The sequence below is a fragment of the Zalophus californianus genome, chromosome 11 (genome assembly GCF_009762305.2).
Source record: "Zalophus californianus isolate mZalCal1 chromosome 11, mZalCal1.pri.v2, whole genome shotgun sequence".
Lineage (NCBI taxonomy): Eukaryota > Metazoa > Chordata > Mammalia > Carnivora > Otariidae > Zalophus > Zalophus californianus.
Window position 1 is genome coordinate 15336997 of NC_045605.1, and position 16577 is coordinate 15353573.

Sequence of the window (16577 nt, forward strand, 5' to 3'; positions counted from 1 at the left end):
GTATGATATTCTTGCCCAAAATGCACAAGTCTAATTATGAGGAAACATCAGACAAACCTAAACTAAGGGACATTCTACAAAATAAATGGCCTGTACTCTTCCCAAAATGTCAATGGTATGAAAGATTAAAAAGGCTGAGAAATTGCTTGGGATGAAAGGAGAGCAAAAGACTTGAAGATGAAATGCACTGTGTGAGCCTGACCTGGATCCTAGACCAGAGAGCAAATTTATATAAAGGACGTCATTGGGACAATTAGTGAAATTTGAATAGGATCTGTATGTTAAATATAGTATTGAGTCAATGTTAAATTTTCTGATTTTGATAATGGTCTCATTTCTGGTTTTCTGGTTATATATGACATTATCCCCTTTTTTAGGAAATACCCAGTGAAGTATTTATGGGTAAAGGGCATTACGTCTGCAAATTACTCTTAGATAGTTCAGAAAAATAACAATAAATGTCTTATATAGAGAGAAAAATTAAAATGTGATAAAATGTTAATACTTGGTGTCATTGGTGAATTATAGGATTCAGGTATACAGGAATTTTTATACTATTCTTGGGATTTTTCTGTAAATTTGAAATGATTAAAAACCAAATTTTAGGGCACCTGGGTGGCTCAACCGGTTAAGCGTCTGCCTTCCGCTTCCTAGGGCCCTGGGATGGAGTCCTGAGTTGGGCTCCCTGCTCAGCAGGGAGTCCGCTTCTCCCTCTGCCCCGCCCCCCACACCCTGTGTGCACTCTCTCTCTCGCTCTCCTCTCTCTCAAATGAATAAAATCTTTAAAAACCAAATTAAAAAACAAAACACTCTCCTGGGACTCCTGGGTGGCTCAGTAGGTTAAGTGTCTGCCTTCGGCTCAGGTCACGATGCAAGAATCTTAGAATCGAGTCCCATATCGGGCTCCTTGCTCAGCGGGGAGCTTGCTTCTTCCTCTGCCTGCAGCTCCCCCTGCTTGTGCTTTCTCTCTCTGACAAATAAATAAATACAGTCTTTATTTTTTATTTATTTTTTAAGATTGTATTTATTTATTTGAGAGAGAGAGAGAGTGCCCTAGCACGAGTCGAGGGGGAGAAGCAGAAGTAGACTCCTGGCTGACCAAGGAGCCGTGATCCCAGGACTCTGGGATCATGCCCGCCGCCGAAGGCGGACGCTTAACCATCTGAGCCACCCAGGTGCCCCTAAAAAAAATCTTAAAAAAAAAACCACCCCCCAATCCTATCTTCAGCAAGTACTACGAGTAAGATCTTGGATAAGCCATGAAATCTATCAGAACCTCTAGAAAGTAGCTATTAATACTATCAAGGGATCATTCTTCAGTGGTGGTGGTAGAGAAACTTACTAAACACAAGCAGAGCTTTGTGCAAATGCAGAGGGGAAAGAGGGCCTGGGATCCCTCCCTTCGGGACCCTCAGGGGCCCCAAGCCCCAAAATCAAAGTGTAAGGGGTTGAGGAGAGAGGTCGCAGAGAGTAGCCGGTGGAGGCCAGAGGCGATTAAAGGCCTCAAATTGGGGACTCTCCACACCTGAGCTGGCGCCAACTAACCGGATCCGAGCCCGAGCCCGGGGCTTTGAGGAAGTGGTGCGAGGCCTCAGCCTCAGTGTCTCCGAGTCTCCCACCCCCTACCGGGCGACCTCTCCTCTCCCTGAAGGTGGACCTGAAACTCCAACACCTCGACCTCTGGGCCAGCCTCCATGGCCAGGTCCCGGGCTTGCTGGACTGGGACATGGGCAATGAGTCCTTTCTGGCCTTCACCACGGCGCACCTGCCCCTGGCCGAGCAGAACCGTGAGTGTCCGGCGCTGTGGGGGAGGGGCGTGGCGGGCGGCAGGTGGGGTCCTCGCTGGGCGCTGGGGCGCTCACCCCCTCCCCGGCCCCCAGCCCCCCACCGCGGGTCCCGCAGGGGAACCTGGAGCTGGCTGCGGTTTCGGGGCCCATGCCCCTTCGCCGGGCCGGCGCCCCCACCCCGTTCCCACCCCGCGAGGGGGCAAGGCAGGCCTCCACCGAGAGCCCCCTGCGGGCAGCGGGTCCGGCCCCAGCATCCGTCCGCCTGCTGCCTGCCACTTCCGCCCCACTGCCAGCTGAGTCCCAGAACCTTCTAGGCCTCGCCGTGGCCCTCTTCCATGGCGCTTACCGCCATTTGGCACACCACGCATTTCACTCATTCTGTGTTTTAAAAAAGTTATGTTTTGTTCAAGGCTGTAGCCCCCTCTTAGTACGTTGGCTGACACCTAGAGGTGCTCAATATTTGCTGAAGGGATGGGTGACCGTCGTGGTCTTTAAAAAGAGGACTTTTTCTTGGGACCTCAAGGGCAGAGAGTGGAGGTGATCACCTCCTAGTTCGTGGTACATTATTGTCATCTGTTCCCGCAAGGTGCTTGGATTAACCCATTGTCCCCCTTCAATTCACCCCCCACGCCCCCACACGACCTTCCCTCACCTCCCACACTCCCCTGTATCTACCCTAATTGTTTTAATGTCATTAGATAGGTGTATCTTTGAGAACTATTTAACGTTATTTTATGTTTATAGATGACCTTAATTTACTAAATGCTCATTGCTTTTTTTTTTGGCTACTTGCGTTGTTTTTTTGTTTGTTTTTTAAGATTTTATTTATTTATTTGAGTCAGAGAGCATGAGGGGGAGGAGAGTCAGAGAGAGAAGCCGACTCCCCTGCTGAGCAGGGAGCTGGATGTGGGACTTGATCCCTGGACTCCAGGATCATGACCTGAGCTGAAGGCAGTCGCTTAACCAAGCCACCCAGGCGCCCCTGCCTACTCACATTGTTTTTGAGAGCTACTCTGGTTGCTGAATGAAGATCTGGTTCATTATTTCTTTTTTTTTTTAAGATTTTATTTATTCATTTGAGAGAAAGAATGAGAGGGAAGAGGGTCAGAGGGAGAAGCAGAGCCCCCCGCTGAGCAGGGAGCCCGATGTGGGACTCCATCCCGGGGACTCCAGGATCATGACCTGAGCCGAAGGCAGTCGCTTAACCAACTGAGCCACCCAGGCGCCCTGGTTCGTTATTTCTGATGGCTGGGTGGTATTCTATCATCTGCATATACTACCTTTTGCATTTTAGTTCTCCTTACTAATGGAAACCTACATTGTCTCCAACTCTCTGCCACCATAAGTAATGCTAACGAATTCCAGTATCTTTGTTGATTAAGAAATATTTATTGAGCACCTCCAATTTGCCAGGCGATGTTCTAGACCCTGGTAATACATAATGAACAAAACAGACAAGTCTAAACGGAACTTACATTCTACTGGGGGCAGACAGTCCACATAAAAAATATATATATGGGGCGCCTGGGTGGCTCAGATGGTTAAGCATCTGCCTTTGGCTCAGGTCATGATCCCAGGGTCCTGGGATCGAGCCCCGCATCGGGCTCCCTGCTAGGCAGGGAGCCTGCTTCTCCCTCTGCCTCTGCCTCTCTCTCTCTCTCTCTCTCTCTCTCTGACTCTCATGAATAAATAAATAAAACATTAAAAAAAATATATATGGTATGTTATAAGGTGACAACTAAGGGAAAAAGGACACCGTAAGAGGGTTCAGGAATGGTGGTTGTGGGTTGAGGTGGTGGCAGCCACAGTTTTAAATAGGGTCATCAGGTTGGGCTTCCTTAGGAACATAATATTGGAGCAAAGAGTTGAAGGGAGTGAGACAGTGAGCAAGAGGATATTTAGAGGAAAAGTTTCTCAGGCAGAAGAAATAGGGCAAAATTCCTAAGGAGGGAATATGCCTGGGGTGTTTGAGGCACGGGAAAGAGGCCAGCAAAGCTGGATCAGAGTTAAATACAGAGGGAAGTTCACAGGGTGTGGAGCAGAGATCCGGAAGAGCCCATGTGCCACTCTAAGGACCTTGGGGTTGACTTTCAGTAAGATGTGGCATGGTTGAAAGGTTTTGAGCAGAGGAGTGACATGATTCAGGCTTCCCGAGCGTGTGAGCCGTGTGGTTGCATAGGGGGCTGGTACTTGGTTCGATGTTCTGCTATCAGTCTTGAGGTTTTTAATTTTTTTTAAACATTTTTTTAAAGATTTTATTCATTTGACAGCGAGAGAGGGAACACAAGCAGGGGGAGTGGGAGAGGGAGAAGCAGACTCCCCACCGAGCAGGGAGCCCGATGTGGGGCTCGATCCCAGGACCCTGGGATCATGACCTGAGCCTAAGGCAGACGCTTAATGACTGAGCCACCCAGGCGCCCCAGAGATTTTTAATTTTTGAACAAGGAACCCTTCATTTTCATTTTGCACTGGGCCCTGCAAATTATGTAACTAATCCTGCATGATCTATATTCTGAAAAGATCACTGTGGCTGCTGTGTTGAAAGTACATTGTAAATATGGAGCTAAGAAGCCGGTAGACTAAGCTACTACTGTAATCCAGACAAGAGATGGTGGTAGGCTGGAGGGTCAGGGTGGTGGCCGAGAAAGCAGAACCATCTGGGTTCGTTGATGGATTTGGATGTATAGTGTAAGAAAGAGAGATTAGAACATGATTCCTCCAAAGTTTTGGCTGATTAAGTAAAAGGATGGAGTGGCCTCATGCTGAGACAGGGGAAGCTTCTGGTAGGACAGATTTAGGGAGGAAGATCAGGAATTCTGTTTGGGACTGATGCTGAGTTTGGCATACTTTTTAGATCTCCAAGTAAAAATGTTGAGTAAGCAGGAGGATATATAAGTCTGGAGTACTGGAGGGAGGTGTATTTTAAGAGTCTTTGGTATGTGGGTAGCATTTAAGGAGTGAGAAGAAGAGAAGAGAGAAGAACCAAGCATGAGCCCTGGGGACATTCCTTTGTAAAGATACTGGAGAGAAGAGAGATAACCAGCCAAAATTAAGGAAATGACCACTGAGAATCAAAACCAAGAGATCGTGGTCTCCTAGAAGCAAGTGAAGAAAATGTGTCAAGGAAGGAGTGGTCATATGAGAGGACCTATCCCCTGTGAGGTCAGGTGTGAGGTAGACCGACAATTGGATTTAGTACAGCAGACATCATTGGCGACCATGATGATGGTGGTTTGGGTGGGGTGGTAGAGATGAAAGCCTGATTGGCAAGGGCTCAAGGGTGGTTCTTTCTAGGAGTTCTGCCTCAAAGGAAAGCAAAAACGTGGTGCAATGGCCTGGCACAGAAAATGGGGACAAAAGAAGGTCTTTTCGGTAAGATGAGAGACTTAACATCATACCTGAATGCTGATGAGAATAATCCAACAGAAACACAAACAACAGTGAATAGAGGAGCGGTTGGTTACACCAACATTGTCCTTGAGAAGGCATGAGAGCATCAGTGCCAGGGAGGGAGGGAGGGAGACTGACAGCAGCACTCTCCTTTGATCTCCCTGAGATCACCAACCTGCTGACCCTGTTACTTTCACTGTTCTCCATCCCTGGATAGTCTCCCCTCTTTAACCTGGAATCCCATGGTCAAACGTGTTCTCTCTTGCAAACACTATCAATTCCTTTGACCGTCGCTGGCTTTGGAGCACTTGCTTGGCCAAACCACAACCCTGAATAAATCCAGGTCTACCAAAGGTACTCCAAAGCCACGGATCAATGGATTGGTGATATCATGGTATCCAAGGCTAGTTGGGAGGGAGTTAGTTGGAAAGATGGGTGAAGTATTGTTTTTTTAAGTTTGTTTCTTTGTTTGTTGAATCAATCTCTACACCTAAATGATCCTAACAAGGAAGATTAGCATAAAAGTTCCTGTATTGACTTGAATAGACACACCCAGGAGTAGACTGTCACGTGTAGCGATCAGTCCTTCAGTATGGAAGCACCAGTGGCTGTTCAGATCTGCAATGTGAGGAAGGATTCTATTTCCCTGCATCTTTGTCAACACTTGGTATTATCTGTTTTTATAATTCTTGTCAGTTTGATGTAAAGTGTTATCTCATTATTTTATCGTATTCTTATTACTGGTTAGGCTGAGAGCATCTTGTTAGTAATTCAGATATCCCTTCCTTGTGAATACTGATTCATATCTTTTGCCCATTTATAGGTTTGTTAGCTCCTACAACATCAAAAAGTGAAAGGTTGTCTATCTAGTAGAGAGCTAAGAACTTTATGAGTTGAAAATTTCTTTTTTGGCTTATTTTATTGTCTAGTAATGTTTTTTGTTTTTCGTGGTTTTACTATGCAGAACATTTTAATTTTTAGGTATTATGATATCTGCATAAAATGTATGGATTAATTTGAGGGCAGTTGGTGTCTTTATAATATGTATCATGTCTTCATTTATTCAGAACTTTTATGTCCTTAAATAGTGATTGCATCTTTTTCCCATGAAGGTCTAGTTCATTCTTTGATGGGTTAACTCCTAGATAATTTATTTATTTATTTTAAAAGATTTTATTTATTTGACAGAGACACAGTGAGAGAGGGAACACAAGCAGGGGGAGTGGGAGAGGGTGAAGCAGGCTCCCTGCAGAGCAGGGAGCCCGACGCGGAGCTCAACCCCAGGACCCTGGGATCATGACCTGAGCCGAAGGCAGACGCCTAACAACTGAGCCACCCAGGCGCCCCAACTCCTAGAAAATGTATAATTTTGATTGCTACTGTAACCAAATAACATAATTTTTATTATTATTATTTATTATTAGTATATTTTCCAGTTTCTTCACGCTACTGTAGAGGAACAGTGTTTATTAGTATGTTGTTCTTATGTCTAGCAAACTTGCTGGGACCTTATTGGTTCTAATAATTTGTATATTGATTTTGTATGGTTTCTATCTTAACGTTCTTTTTTTCTATAAATAATGGTAGTTGTGTCTTTTTCTTTCCAACTTTATATCTCTTTCTACTTTTTCCACTTTTCAGGGCGCCTGGGTGGCTCAGTCGTTAAGAGTCTGCCTTCGGCTCAGGTCATGATCCCAGGGACCTGGGGTCGAGCCCCACATCGGGCTCTCTGCTCGGCGGGAAGCCTGCTTCTCCCTCTCCCACTCCCCCTGCTTGTGTTCCTTCTCTCGCTGTCTCTCTCTGTCAAATAAATAAATAAATCTTTTTTTTAAGATTTTATTTATTTGACAGAGAGGGAACACAAGCAGCGGCAGAGGGAGAGGGAGAAGGAGGCTTCCCGCCGAGCAGAGAGCCCGGTGTGGGGCTCGATCCCAGGACCCCGGGATCATGACCTGAGCGGAAGGCAGACACTTAATGACTGAGCCACCCAGGCGCCCCTATAAATAAAATCTTAAAAAAAACAACAAAAACAGAAACATGATGGGGGCACCTGGGTGGCTCAGTCGGTTGAGCATCCAACTTGTGATTTTGGCTCAGATCATGATCTCATGGGTCGAGGGATTGAGCCCCACATCAGGCTCGGTACTCAGTGGGGAGTCTGCTTGAGATTCTCTTTCCTTCTCCCTCTGCCCCTCCCCCCACTCACTCGCACTCCCTCTCTCTTGAATAAATAAATCTTTAAAAAAAGCAGAAATGTGATGAGTGCCTAGCAATTAACTAGGGCAGCAGGAAGAGGGAAGAGTGTTTCTGGCAAAGACAATGGCTTGTGGAAAGGCCCGGGATCTAGAGTGTGGTGTGTTGGAGATGTAGAGAGAGCCTGGGAGGAATGACAACACTGATGAGGGGCCAGGGCCTTGTAGACCACCTCAAGGAACTTCAATGTGGCCCTCATGGAAAGCCATCAAAAAGTTCTTAAGCAGAAGAGTGACAAGATTGGATTGATATATTGGGAAGATGCTCCCACTGCAACAGGATTAAGTTAGAGAACAGCAGATAAACGCTGTAGGGTTATGGCTGGACTTGGGGACTGACTGGGTGTAGCTAGACTGGAAAGAGAAGAGTTAGGAAGTCAAGAACATTTGCATGTTTCCGGCCTGAAGGACTGGTTAGGTGGTGGTGCCACTTGCTGAAACAAGGAATACAGGAGGTAGATGGAGTTTAGTTTTAGAAATGTTGAGTTCGAAGTGCCTGCATAGTAGAGACCTCCCAGAGGCAGTTCTATTTACGGGCAAGCAGAGAAGTCTGGGCTAGAGGTGAAGTTTTGGAAGCCCTGAGTTGATAGATGGTGGCTGAAGTCAGTCACAGGCATTCATGAGATCGCTCAGGGGACAGTGCGTGTGGAGTGAGGAGAACGAGCCCGTCAGAGAGGTCAAATATGGTGTCCTAACGCCCTGGGGCGGGCCCACAGCCCTCTCTCGGAGAAACTTCCAGGCCCAGGATCCTGGGGCCACAGTGGAAATCCCAGGACGTTTTGACCCTCTTCAACCTTTCTTTTTGTCAGTTGCCAGATACAGACTCCGAATAGTTGAGCCACCAAAAGTACCCGTGGAGAAAACAGCCAGCCCTGGTAACGATGGTGAGTAGGGGGTGGGTTCTCCAGCATGGCCGTGCGGCCCAGGCCCCCCGCCCCGCCCCGAGCCAGTGAGCTGTGGTGCACAACCTCCTGTCTTTCCACACAGGCCCAGCCCTTGAGCCCAACCTGTGGATGTGGGTAAACCCCAACATCGTGTTTCCCCCTGGAAAGCTGGAAGTCCCAGAACCTCGTAAGTGGCAGGATCTGCCAAGCACACTCCCCTCCCCTCAGCTGCCCCCAAGAGAGGAAGACTGCGCCAACTGCTCCTCGGAGGCCACAGCGCCGGGGTCAGAGTCGCTGCCTTCCTCCAGCGAGCAGTCTCCCCCTCGGAAGCGGAAGCGGTTTGCCTCTTCCCCCAGCCCCTGGGAGGTAGGAATTTCTGGGCCCGTGGGCTGGACTTGGGCTGTAGGCAGGGCTGTTTGCTTAGGGCTAACCAAGGGTGAATGGGTTCAGGAATTAGCCGTGCGCCCTTGGGTTGGGGAGAAGCCCAGGCGGTGGCCCAGACCACCCCCGCCCGTGCCACCGCACCCCGTGGAGTAGAGGTGGTGGAGTTAGGACCAGTTCCTACTCTGTGCTCCTCTAGCTCACAGAAGAGGAGGAGGCTGAGGACCACGATGACAGCTCCTCTGTGGCTCTCCCGTCCCCTCACAAAAGGGCCCCCCTCCAGAGTCGGAGGCTCCGGCAAGCCAACAGCCAGGAGGGGAGGCTCTGGTCCCGGCCCCCCCTCAATTACTTCCACCTAATTGCACTGGCATTAAGAAACAGTTCCCCCTGTGGCCTCAACGTGCAACAGATCTACAGTTTCACTCGGTATGTGCCACTGGGGGTCCTGTGAGGAGGGGGAGGGGAGGGGGCCAGGGCCAGTCTGCCCCAGTGGCCCTGGGCTGCTGCCTTGGTTTACCATGTGGGTCTGAAAGGATAAGTGTGTTCCCAGGCCTCCTTTCCCAGGCACTGCTTCCAGGGTGTCCCCAAATGTGTGTCCACGTATCCTGTGTGCCGGAAGATATCCACGTTCACTCCCTTCCACATCTAGAAAAATCCAACCGTTTTAAGATTTTATTTATTTATTTGAGAGAGAGAGAGAGAGAGAGCACAAGCAGGGGGAGCAGCAGAGGGAGAGGGAGAAGCAGGCTTCCCGCGGAGCAGGGAGCCCAATGTGGGGCTCGATCCCGGGACCCTGGGATCACGACCTGAGCCGAAGGCAGACGCTTAATGACTGAGCCACCCAGGCGCCCCTGTATCTGAGTTCTTTAAAACATAAATTCACCTGGGTCAGAAATTCTCCCATCCTCCCTGTCAGGATTTTCCAGTAGAAAGTCTGGTTTCCCCGGCAGTTTCTCACATGCTTTCCCTTTGGGCTGGACTGCCGGCCACAGCTCCCGGCACCCCCAGGGGCCAGGGGTGCCCAGTTGAGAAGGGATTTACATTTGCCTCTGAGAGTCGTGTGCACATGGGTGTGAGGAGCTTCTCCGACCTTTTCCCTCTAGCCGGAGAATCTCAGAATGTTGATCCACAAGTGGTGTCCTTCCTTGACCAGGATTCCTCTTGCAGGAGTCGGTTATCCTGATTCTGCTCTGTTTGCGTCGCAAGTCACAGTCCTGAGCCCTCAGAGGGAAGGAGGAAAACGAGCCCGGGAATGGGAACAATAAACTGGGTTTAAAACAATAAACTGGGTTTGCACAAGCAACGCACCAGGTGGGGCTTTGCCACGGGCTCCACCAGCAGAGAGCCGTTCTTCTAGGCCAGCTTGCCATTCTCCACCGCGAGAGAGGGGCTGGGGCTCCTGGGCCCTGGGGGAGAACAAGAGCATCAGGACAGGGCCTCTCCCAAAGAAACCGTGCCTTTCCTGACATTCCTCCCTGTCCACAGACAACATTTCCCCTTTTTCCGGACGGCCCCGGAAGGCTGGAAGAATACGATCCGTCACAATCTCTGCTTCCGAGACAGCTTTGAGAAAGTGCCGGTCAGCATGCAGGTGGGGGCCAGCGCGCGGCCCCGCTCCTGCCTCTGGAAGTTGACCGAGGAGGGACACCGCCGCTTTGCCGAGGAGGCCCGCAGCCTGGCCTCCACGCGTCTGGAAAGTATCCAGCAGTGCATGAGCCAGCCAGGTGAGAGGTCCTGTCACGCAAGGGGCTCAGGGGAGGGGGCCTGGCCATCCTGACGAGAGGCTGAGTGTGCAGGGAGGGAGGTTGGGTCACGCCATGCACGGGGCACCTTCTGTTGGGGGGCGGGGAGCATGGCAGTGGCCCAAGACCCTGGCGTGGCGCCTGCCTGCGGTGGGACCCCGCCCACACAGGCATGGCCTTGAGGTCCAGGGGGTGGATGGAAAAACCACTGAGGTGCAGCTGGCCTCACAGCCCGCAGCCTGGGGAAATGGTGGCCACGCTGCGAGAGAAGCATGGTATGAGGGGTCATGTGCAAAGGAGGCTTTTTCTTTTTCTGGAGACCTGGTGGCATTTGGGCCTTGAGGGAAAAGAAGTAGATCATCTGCTGTGAGATGATCCGGGCTGAGGGAACAGCAGCTGCAAAGGGCAGGTAGATTCCCTTGACTCTTTTTTTCTTACAGATGTGATGCCCTTCCTCTTTGACCTTTAAATCCAAGAAGCAGGAGTCAGTCCATCCCTTATTAAAGTTACCTGCAGCAGCCTGGTGTGTGTGTGTGTGTGTGTGTGTGTGTGTGTGTGTGTGTGTGTGTGTGTGTGTGTGTGTGTGTGTGTGTGTGTGTGTGTGTGTGTGTGTGTGTGTGTGGTCTCTGGTGTGTGTGTGTGTGTGTGTGTGTGTGTGTGTGTGTGTAGTCTCTGGGGATGGGGATGGGGTGGGAGGCGGGGGTCAGCTCTGGGGCTGGAAATGGACACCATTGGCCTGGCGCGCCACAAAGGGAGCTCGTGCTCTTCTTTCTTCAAAGGAAGAAAATACTCCACCCCCTTCAGGGATCCTGGAGCCACTCCCATTTTTCTGGATTATGAGGATAGTCTTGGGAGATGCTAGCTCATAGCAGCCCGCCACTCACAGGAGGGGATGTAATCAACTGGGAACAGTGGAAAGCAGCCTAAGGAAAGACATTACTTGTGGGGCAGTTGAAGGAGAGACAGACCCTCTGAGCAGGCCAAGAAGGAGCAGTGAGAAGGGCGAGAGGAAAGAGCTATTTTGGAAAAGGGGATAGTCAGGCTCAGAGCCTCATTCTCCTCCCCATGTAACCATTTTGAGCAAAGGATGGGAACTTAGAGCCAAGATGCAGGCACATCCCCCTTGCTGTTTGTCTCCACCACGCCCTTGGGAGAAGCCAGAGCACCAGCGGATTCAGAGTTCTCAGAGGCTTCAGATCCCAGCCGGACTGCTGGAGCTTTCCTGGTGGCAGGAGCTGGTGTCCAGGGCAGGGCCAGGTGCCAGCCTCAGGTCCGAGGGGAATACGGAGAAGCCCCGTGGGCTGAGGGAGAAAGAACAGGTTTAAAGCTGCATCCGGATGCCCCAGGCATTCAGACAGTGCTTGAGGACAATACTGATTTTCCCATCAGCCTCTCATTCCCTCTCCTGCTCCCCCCTGTCCTGCTCCCCCACCCCAGTCCTGCCCGGGAACATAGCTCCACTCTCAGAACCCAGGGCTTGGGATATCCTCCATGCTGAAGGCAGCCTTTGACCTTGAAGAACTGACCCTTATACCTGGGGCCGTAGACAAGGAGTTCAGCCAGGAACCTAACTTGGTATTACACCTAAGCAGAGAGTATTTGTTGCATCATTTTTTTTAAAGATTTTATTTATTTATTTAATAGAGATAGAGAGAGGGAGAGCACCAAGCAGGTGGAGTGGCAAGCAGAGGGAGAGGGAGAAGCAGGCTCCCTGCCGAGGAAGGAGCCCGACGTGGGGCTCGATCCCAGGACCCTGGGATCATGACCTGAGCGGAAGGCAGACTCTTAACCAACTGAGCCACCCAGGCGCCCCTTGTTGCATCATTTTAAGATATACTGAACTTTTCAGGAATGCAACTGTTCTGTAAAATGAAGGATAATTGTGCCTTTTTTTTTGGTTTGGAAGTTTACCAAGAGTTGTTTGCCACTTCAGAAAATCACTTCACTGACAGCAAAGCTGCTCTAATATTTAAAACCGATAGCACACAGCTGTATGAGTCTGTGTTTGTGTCTGTTGTTCTCTCGGGGATTCTACATGGACAAATAGTTGTTATATCAGGACAGCCAATATAAAGAAGTATTTTCAATAGTCATTTGAATATCCTCTCTTAAATCTAAGCTCTTCTCACCGTAGGTATGTACAAATTTCCTACTATCTCATATTCTCAAGTCTAGTTTATCCACTGAAATACACTTTATTTCATAAATTTCTCTCCCTTTATTTTTCTGTTATATTACAGTTAAAGTGTTATATCGACCTTTTTAAAATTACATGTGTTGGTAAGTTATTTTATCAGCAAGATTCAAGATGGTAAAGACAGTCTTTTTTTTAAAGATTATGTATTTATTTGAGAGACAGAGTGTGTGTGTGGAGGGGAGGGAGAGAGAATCTCAAGCAGACTCCATGCTAAGCACAGAGCCTGTCATGGGCTGAATCCCACGAACCCGAGACCACGACCTGAGCTGAAACTGAGTCAGACACTCAACAGACTGCATCACCCAGGCGCCCCAAGATGGTAAAGACAGTCTTTTTTTTTTTTAAAGATTTTATTTATTTATTTGAGAGAGAGAGAATGAGAGAGAGCATGAGAGGGAAGAGAGTCAGAGGGAGAAGCAGACTCCCTGCTGAGCAGGGAGCCCGATGTGGGACTCGATCCCGGGACTCCAGGATCATGACCTGAGCCAAAGGCAGTCGCCTAACCAACTGAGCCACTCAGGCGCCCTGGTAAAGACAGTCTTACAAATCGTTTGCTCTATTCCTGGGGCATTAAGGCTGGTGGGGTAGAGAACCACTGAACCAAGCACAGATAAAATATAGCCCCTGCCCAGAGGGGCTCACCCACAGCGACATGGGCAACCAGGGAGGACAATGCACGTTTATAAGTCCAGCCCCCCAAAGCCTAGCGTGGGGCTTTTCAGGTAGTAAGAACGCACTATTTGCTATGATTTGTCACTAGTAACTTCTCTAAGCGGCACATTCCATATTCTCTGGAAGCACAGAGAAGAGAACAATCAGCCCTGTCTGGGGGAGCTAGGGAAGGCTTCTCACAGGAGGAGTTAGCACTGGTTCTTTATCCCAGGTCTAGAAAAGAACAGCCACTACTTGTCCAGAAGTGCCCAAAGCCAGCTGGGCTCTGTGGGGTGCTGCTGATGCTCCAAGGAGGCAGAGGGGCAGGCTGGGGAGGTGCGGAAGAGCAGCGAGGGGATGGGAAGAAAAAGTGACCAGTTCCAAGGAAAAGACAGCACAGACATGTGCAGGTGCCCAGTTGGAGCAAGACAAGAGCGGCCTTTCCCTAATCCACTTGCAGGTGCTTTGTGATTCTCTCCTCCTAGACCCTCTGGATGCTAATCTCTATGTGATATCCACTCAGGGAGTGGGTGGAGGGACCAGGTCGTTCATGTCCTTCCCTCTGGGCCCACCCAGCACTGTGCACCCAGAGGCCCCACCACCACCACCACCACTCGGGTCTAGCTAGCTCCCAGGAAGAAGGACAGGGTCCCAAGTCCTCAGCTCTAGTTTCATCTGGCCTGGCCTCAATTTGTCCACCTCCTCTGCACATCCTTATCCCTGCCTACATTCCTGTCCATGTCTGGTCTGAGTTGCAAGTGGATCCCAAAGGCAACAGGTCAGAAGTAAAGAACAAAATACAGCCTTTGTGGAAAAAGCAGCCCTGAGAGAAACCTGCCTTTGCCTCTTTTGCCCTCTGATAGCATATTCTACTCCTACTCTCGGCTCCTTTTTTTTTTTTTCACTTATGCAACCATTATTTGTTTTGTGTTTTTAGATTTTTTAATTTATTTACTTGGCAGACAGCGAGAGAGGGAACACAAGCAGGGGGAGTGGGAGAGGGAGAAGCAGGCTTCCCGCGGCGCAGGGAGCCCGATGCGGGGCTCGATCCCAGGACCCTGGGACCATGACCCGAGCCGAAGGCGGACGCTTAACGACTGAGCCACCCAGGCGCCCCAGAGAAGTCCTAAAAGATTTTAGCTGAGACCTGGATAACGAGTATCCAGGCTGCAGAATGGGGAATAAAAGTGTTTTGTAGAGGGCACAAAGTGGATAAAGCCTGGGAGGGAGGGACCTCCTCACCTGGGCCTGTTGATGGAATGCGGATAAGGCCACAGGACAGAATATAGTAAGCGAGGGGAGAAAAACCCAAGGTGAGACTGGGGAGGGAGGCAAGGACCAGGCCATGTGGCCTTTCTAGGTTATGATAAGGGATTTACATTTTTTTCTCAAGTATAGTGAAAGTAACAGGACTTTTTTATTTAAGTTTTATTTAAGTAATCCCTACACCCAACATGCGGCTCGAACTTACGACCCCGAGATCAAGCATCTCATGCTCTTCAGACTGAGCTAACGAGGTGCCCCTTATTTTTAAAATTCTGCTTAGCCGCTCATTGGCAGTGGCTGCTAGGAGAGCACACATGGAAGCAACAGGATTTGTTAGGAAGTGATGCAGTAGTCCAGGTGGACTAGGGCAGCGGCCAGAGAACTAGAGAGAAGCAGGCTGATTTGAGATGTAGATTGGAGGCAGCATCAATAAGTCAACAGGACTGATTGGATGCAGGTGAAGTGAGGCTTAGATCTGGTTGGTTGGTTGGTTGGTTGGTTTGAGCAATTGGGGAGAATGGTGAGGTGGGGAAGCCTGTGGGAGGAGCAGGTTTGAGCAGTTCTGATTAGAATCTGTGAGATGCCTGAGTGGCTAAGTGCATTCAGCACCTGCCTTTGGCTCAGGTCATGATCCCAGGGTCCTGGGATTGAGTCCCACATCAGGCATTTTGCTCAGTGGGGAGCCTGCTTCTCCCTCTGCCCGCCACTTCCCCTGCTTGTGCTCTCTCTCTCTCTCTCTCTCTGATAAATAAATAAAATCTTTAGAATCTGTGAGACATCAGGGCAGTTATAACAGATAACTGTTATAAGTCTGGGGTTCAGAAGATAAGTCTGAGCTGAAGATGTAAATACATCCGAGAGTCATCGGGATATAGATAGTATTTATGTTCTATGTGCTAACATAGATACCCACAACACATTCTGAGGAGAAAAAAACCCCCAGCAAAATAATATGTTGGATATGACTACAAATGTGACAAAAATTATGTGCATATATATAAATGTGATGTCTAAGCATAGAAAACCTTTTAGTTTTTTTTTAAGATTTTATTTATTTATTTGGGAGAGAGAGAGAATGAGAGATAGAGAGCACGAGAGGGAAGAGGGTCAGAGGGAGAAGCAGACTCCCCGCTGAGCAGGGAGCCCGATGCGGGACTCGATCCCGGGACTCCAGGATCATGACCTGAGCCGAAGGCAGTCGCCCAACCAACTGAGCCACCCAGGCGCCCTAGTTTTTTTTTTTTTTTAAGATTTTATTATTTTAAGTACAATCTACAGACATGGTACTTGAACTCATGACCCCAAGATCAAGAGTCTGGGGCGCCTGGGTGGCACAGTCTGTTAAGTGACCCACTCTTGTTTTCGGCTCAGGTCATGTCTCAGGGTCATGGGATCCAGCCCCCGTGTCAAGCCTCGAGTTAGGCTCTGCTCAGTGAGGAGTCTGGAGGATAAATGGAGCTGACATAGACCATCCACTTGGAAACCAGTTAGAAAAATTTTATGTGACTCTAAGCAAAAGAGCAAGGGAGTTGAGGCAAGGTTTGCTCTAGAAGTATAAAGAGTATAGAACAGAACTTAAACGTCTCAGAAATCCAGTAAGACAACTTAAACAGGGTGGATATGGAGACTGAGTAAAAGCAGGTGTCAAAGATAACTCTCCCCAAAACTCCAGGCTTTAGCTTGGTGGTATTCCCTGGGAGGATGAAAATAGGGGATGTTCTCAAGTGGAAGATGTTGAGTTCCATTTCACACAAGTCAAGTTCAGTTGCAACTGAATGAACACTCCGTAATGGAGAACTTTAGGGAAACAGTTTCAAAAGCAAAATTGCAGAGGGCTAAGAAGTGAGTAGAAGTTGAAGCAGTGTAGACTACTCTAAGCAGCTTGGGAACAAATGAGGGAAACAGATGGCTGTGTTGATCTGCATTTGGGGTTTGATAAAAAGAGAGGTCTGGGAAGGTCAAGTGAAGTGTAGGTTGCCATGAGAGTGTAGTGGGAACAATGTTGGGATCCGGCGAAGCCAAGAGGA

General features: G+C 49.2%; 1 protein-coding gene across 1 annotated transcript; it reads left to right on the forward strand.

Moving 5' to 3' along the window:
* The first annotated feature begins 1694 nt into the window (after positions 1–1694).
* FOXR1 (forkhead box R1) lies at positions 1695–10953 on the forward strand. Its single transcript, XM_027580574.1, has 6 exons — positions 1695–1787; positions 8239–8313; positions 8417–8679; positions 8894–9120; positions 10180–10418; positions 10877–10953. Exons 1-6 carry the CDS (start codon positions 1727–1729, stop codon positions 10903–10905), a joined length of 894 nt encoding a protein of 297 aa, XP_027436375.1. The 5' UTR covers positions 1695–1726; the 3' UTR covers positions 10906–10953.
* Positions 10954–16577: the final 5624 nt, after the last annotated feature.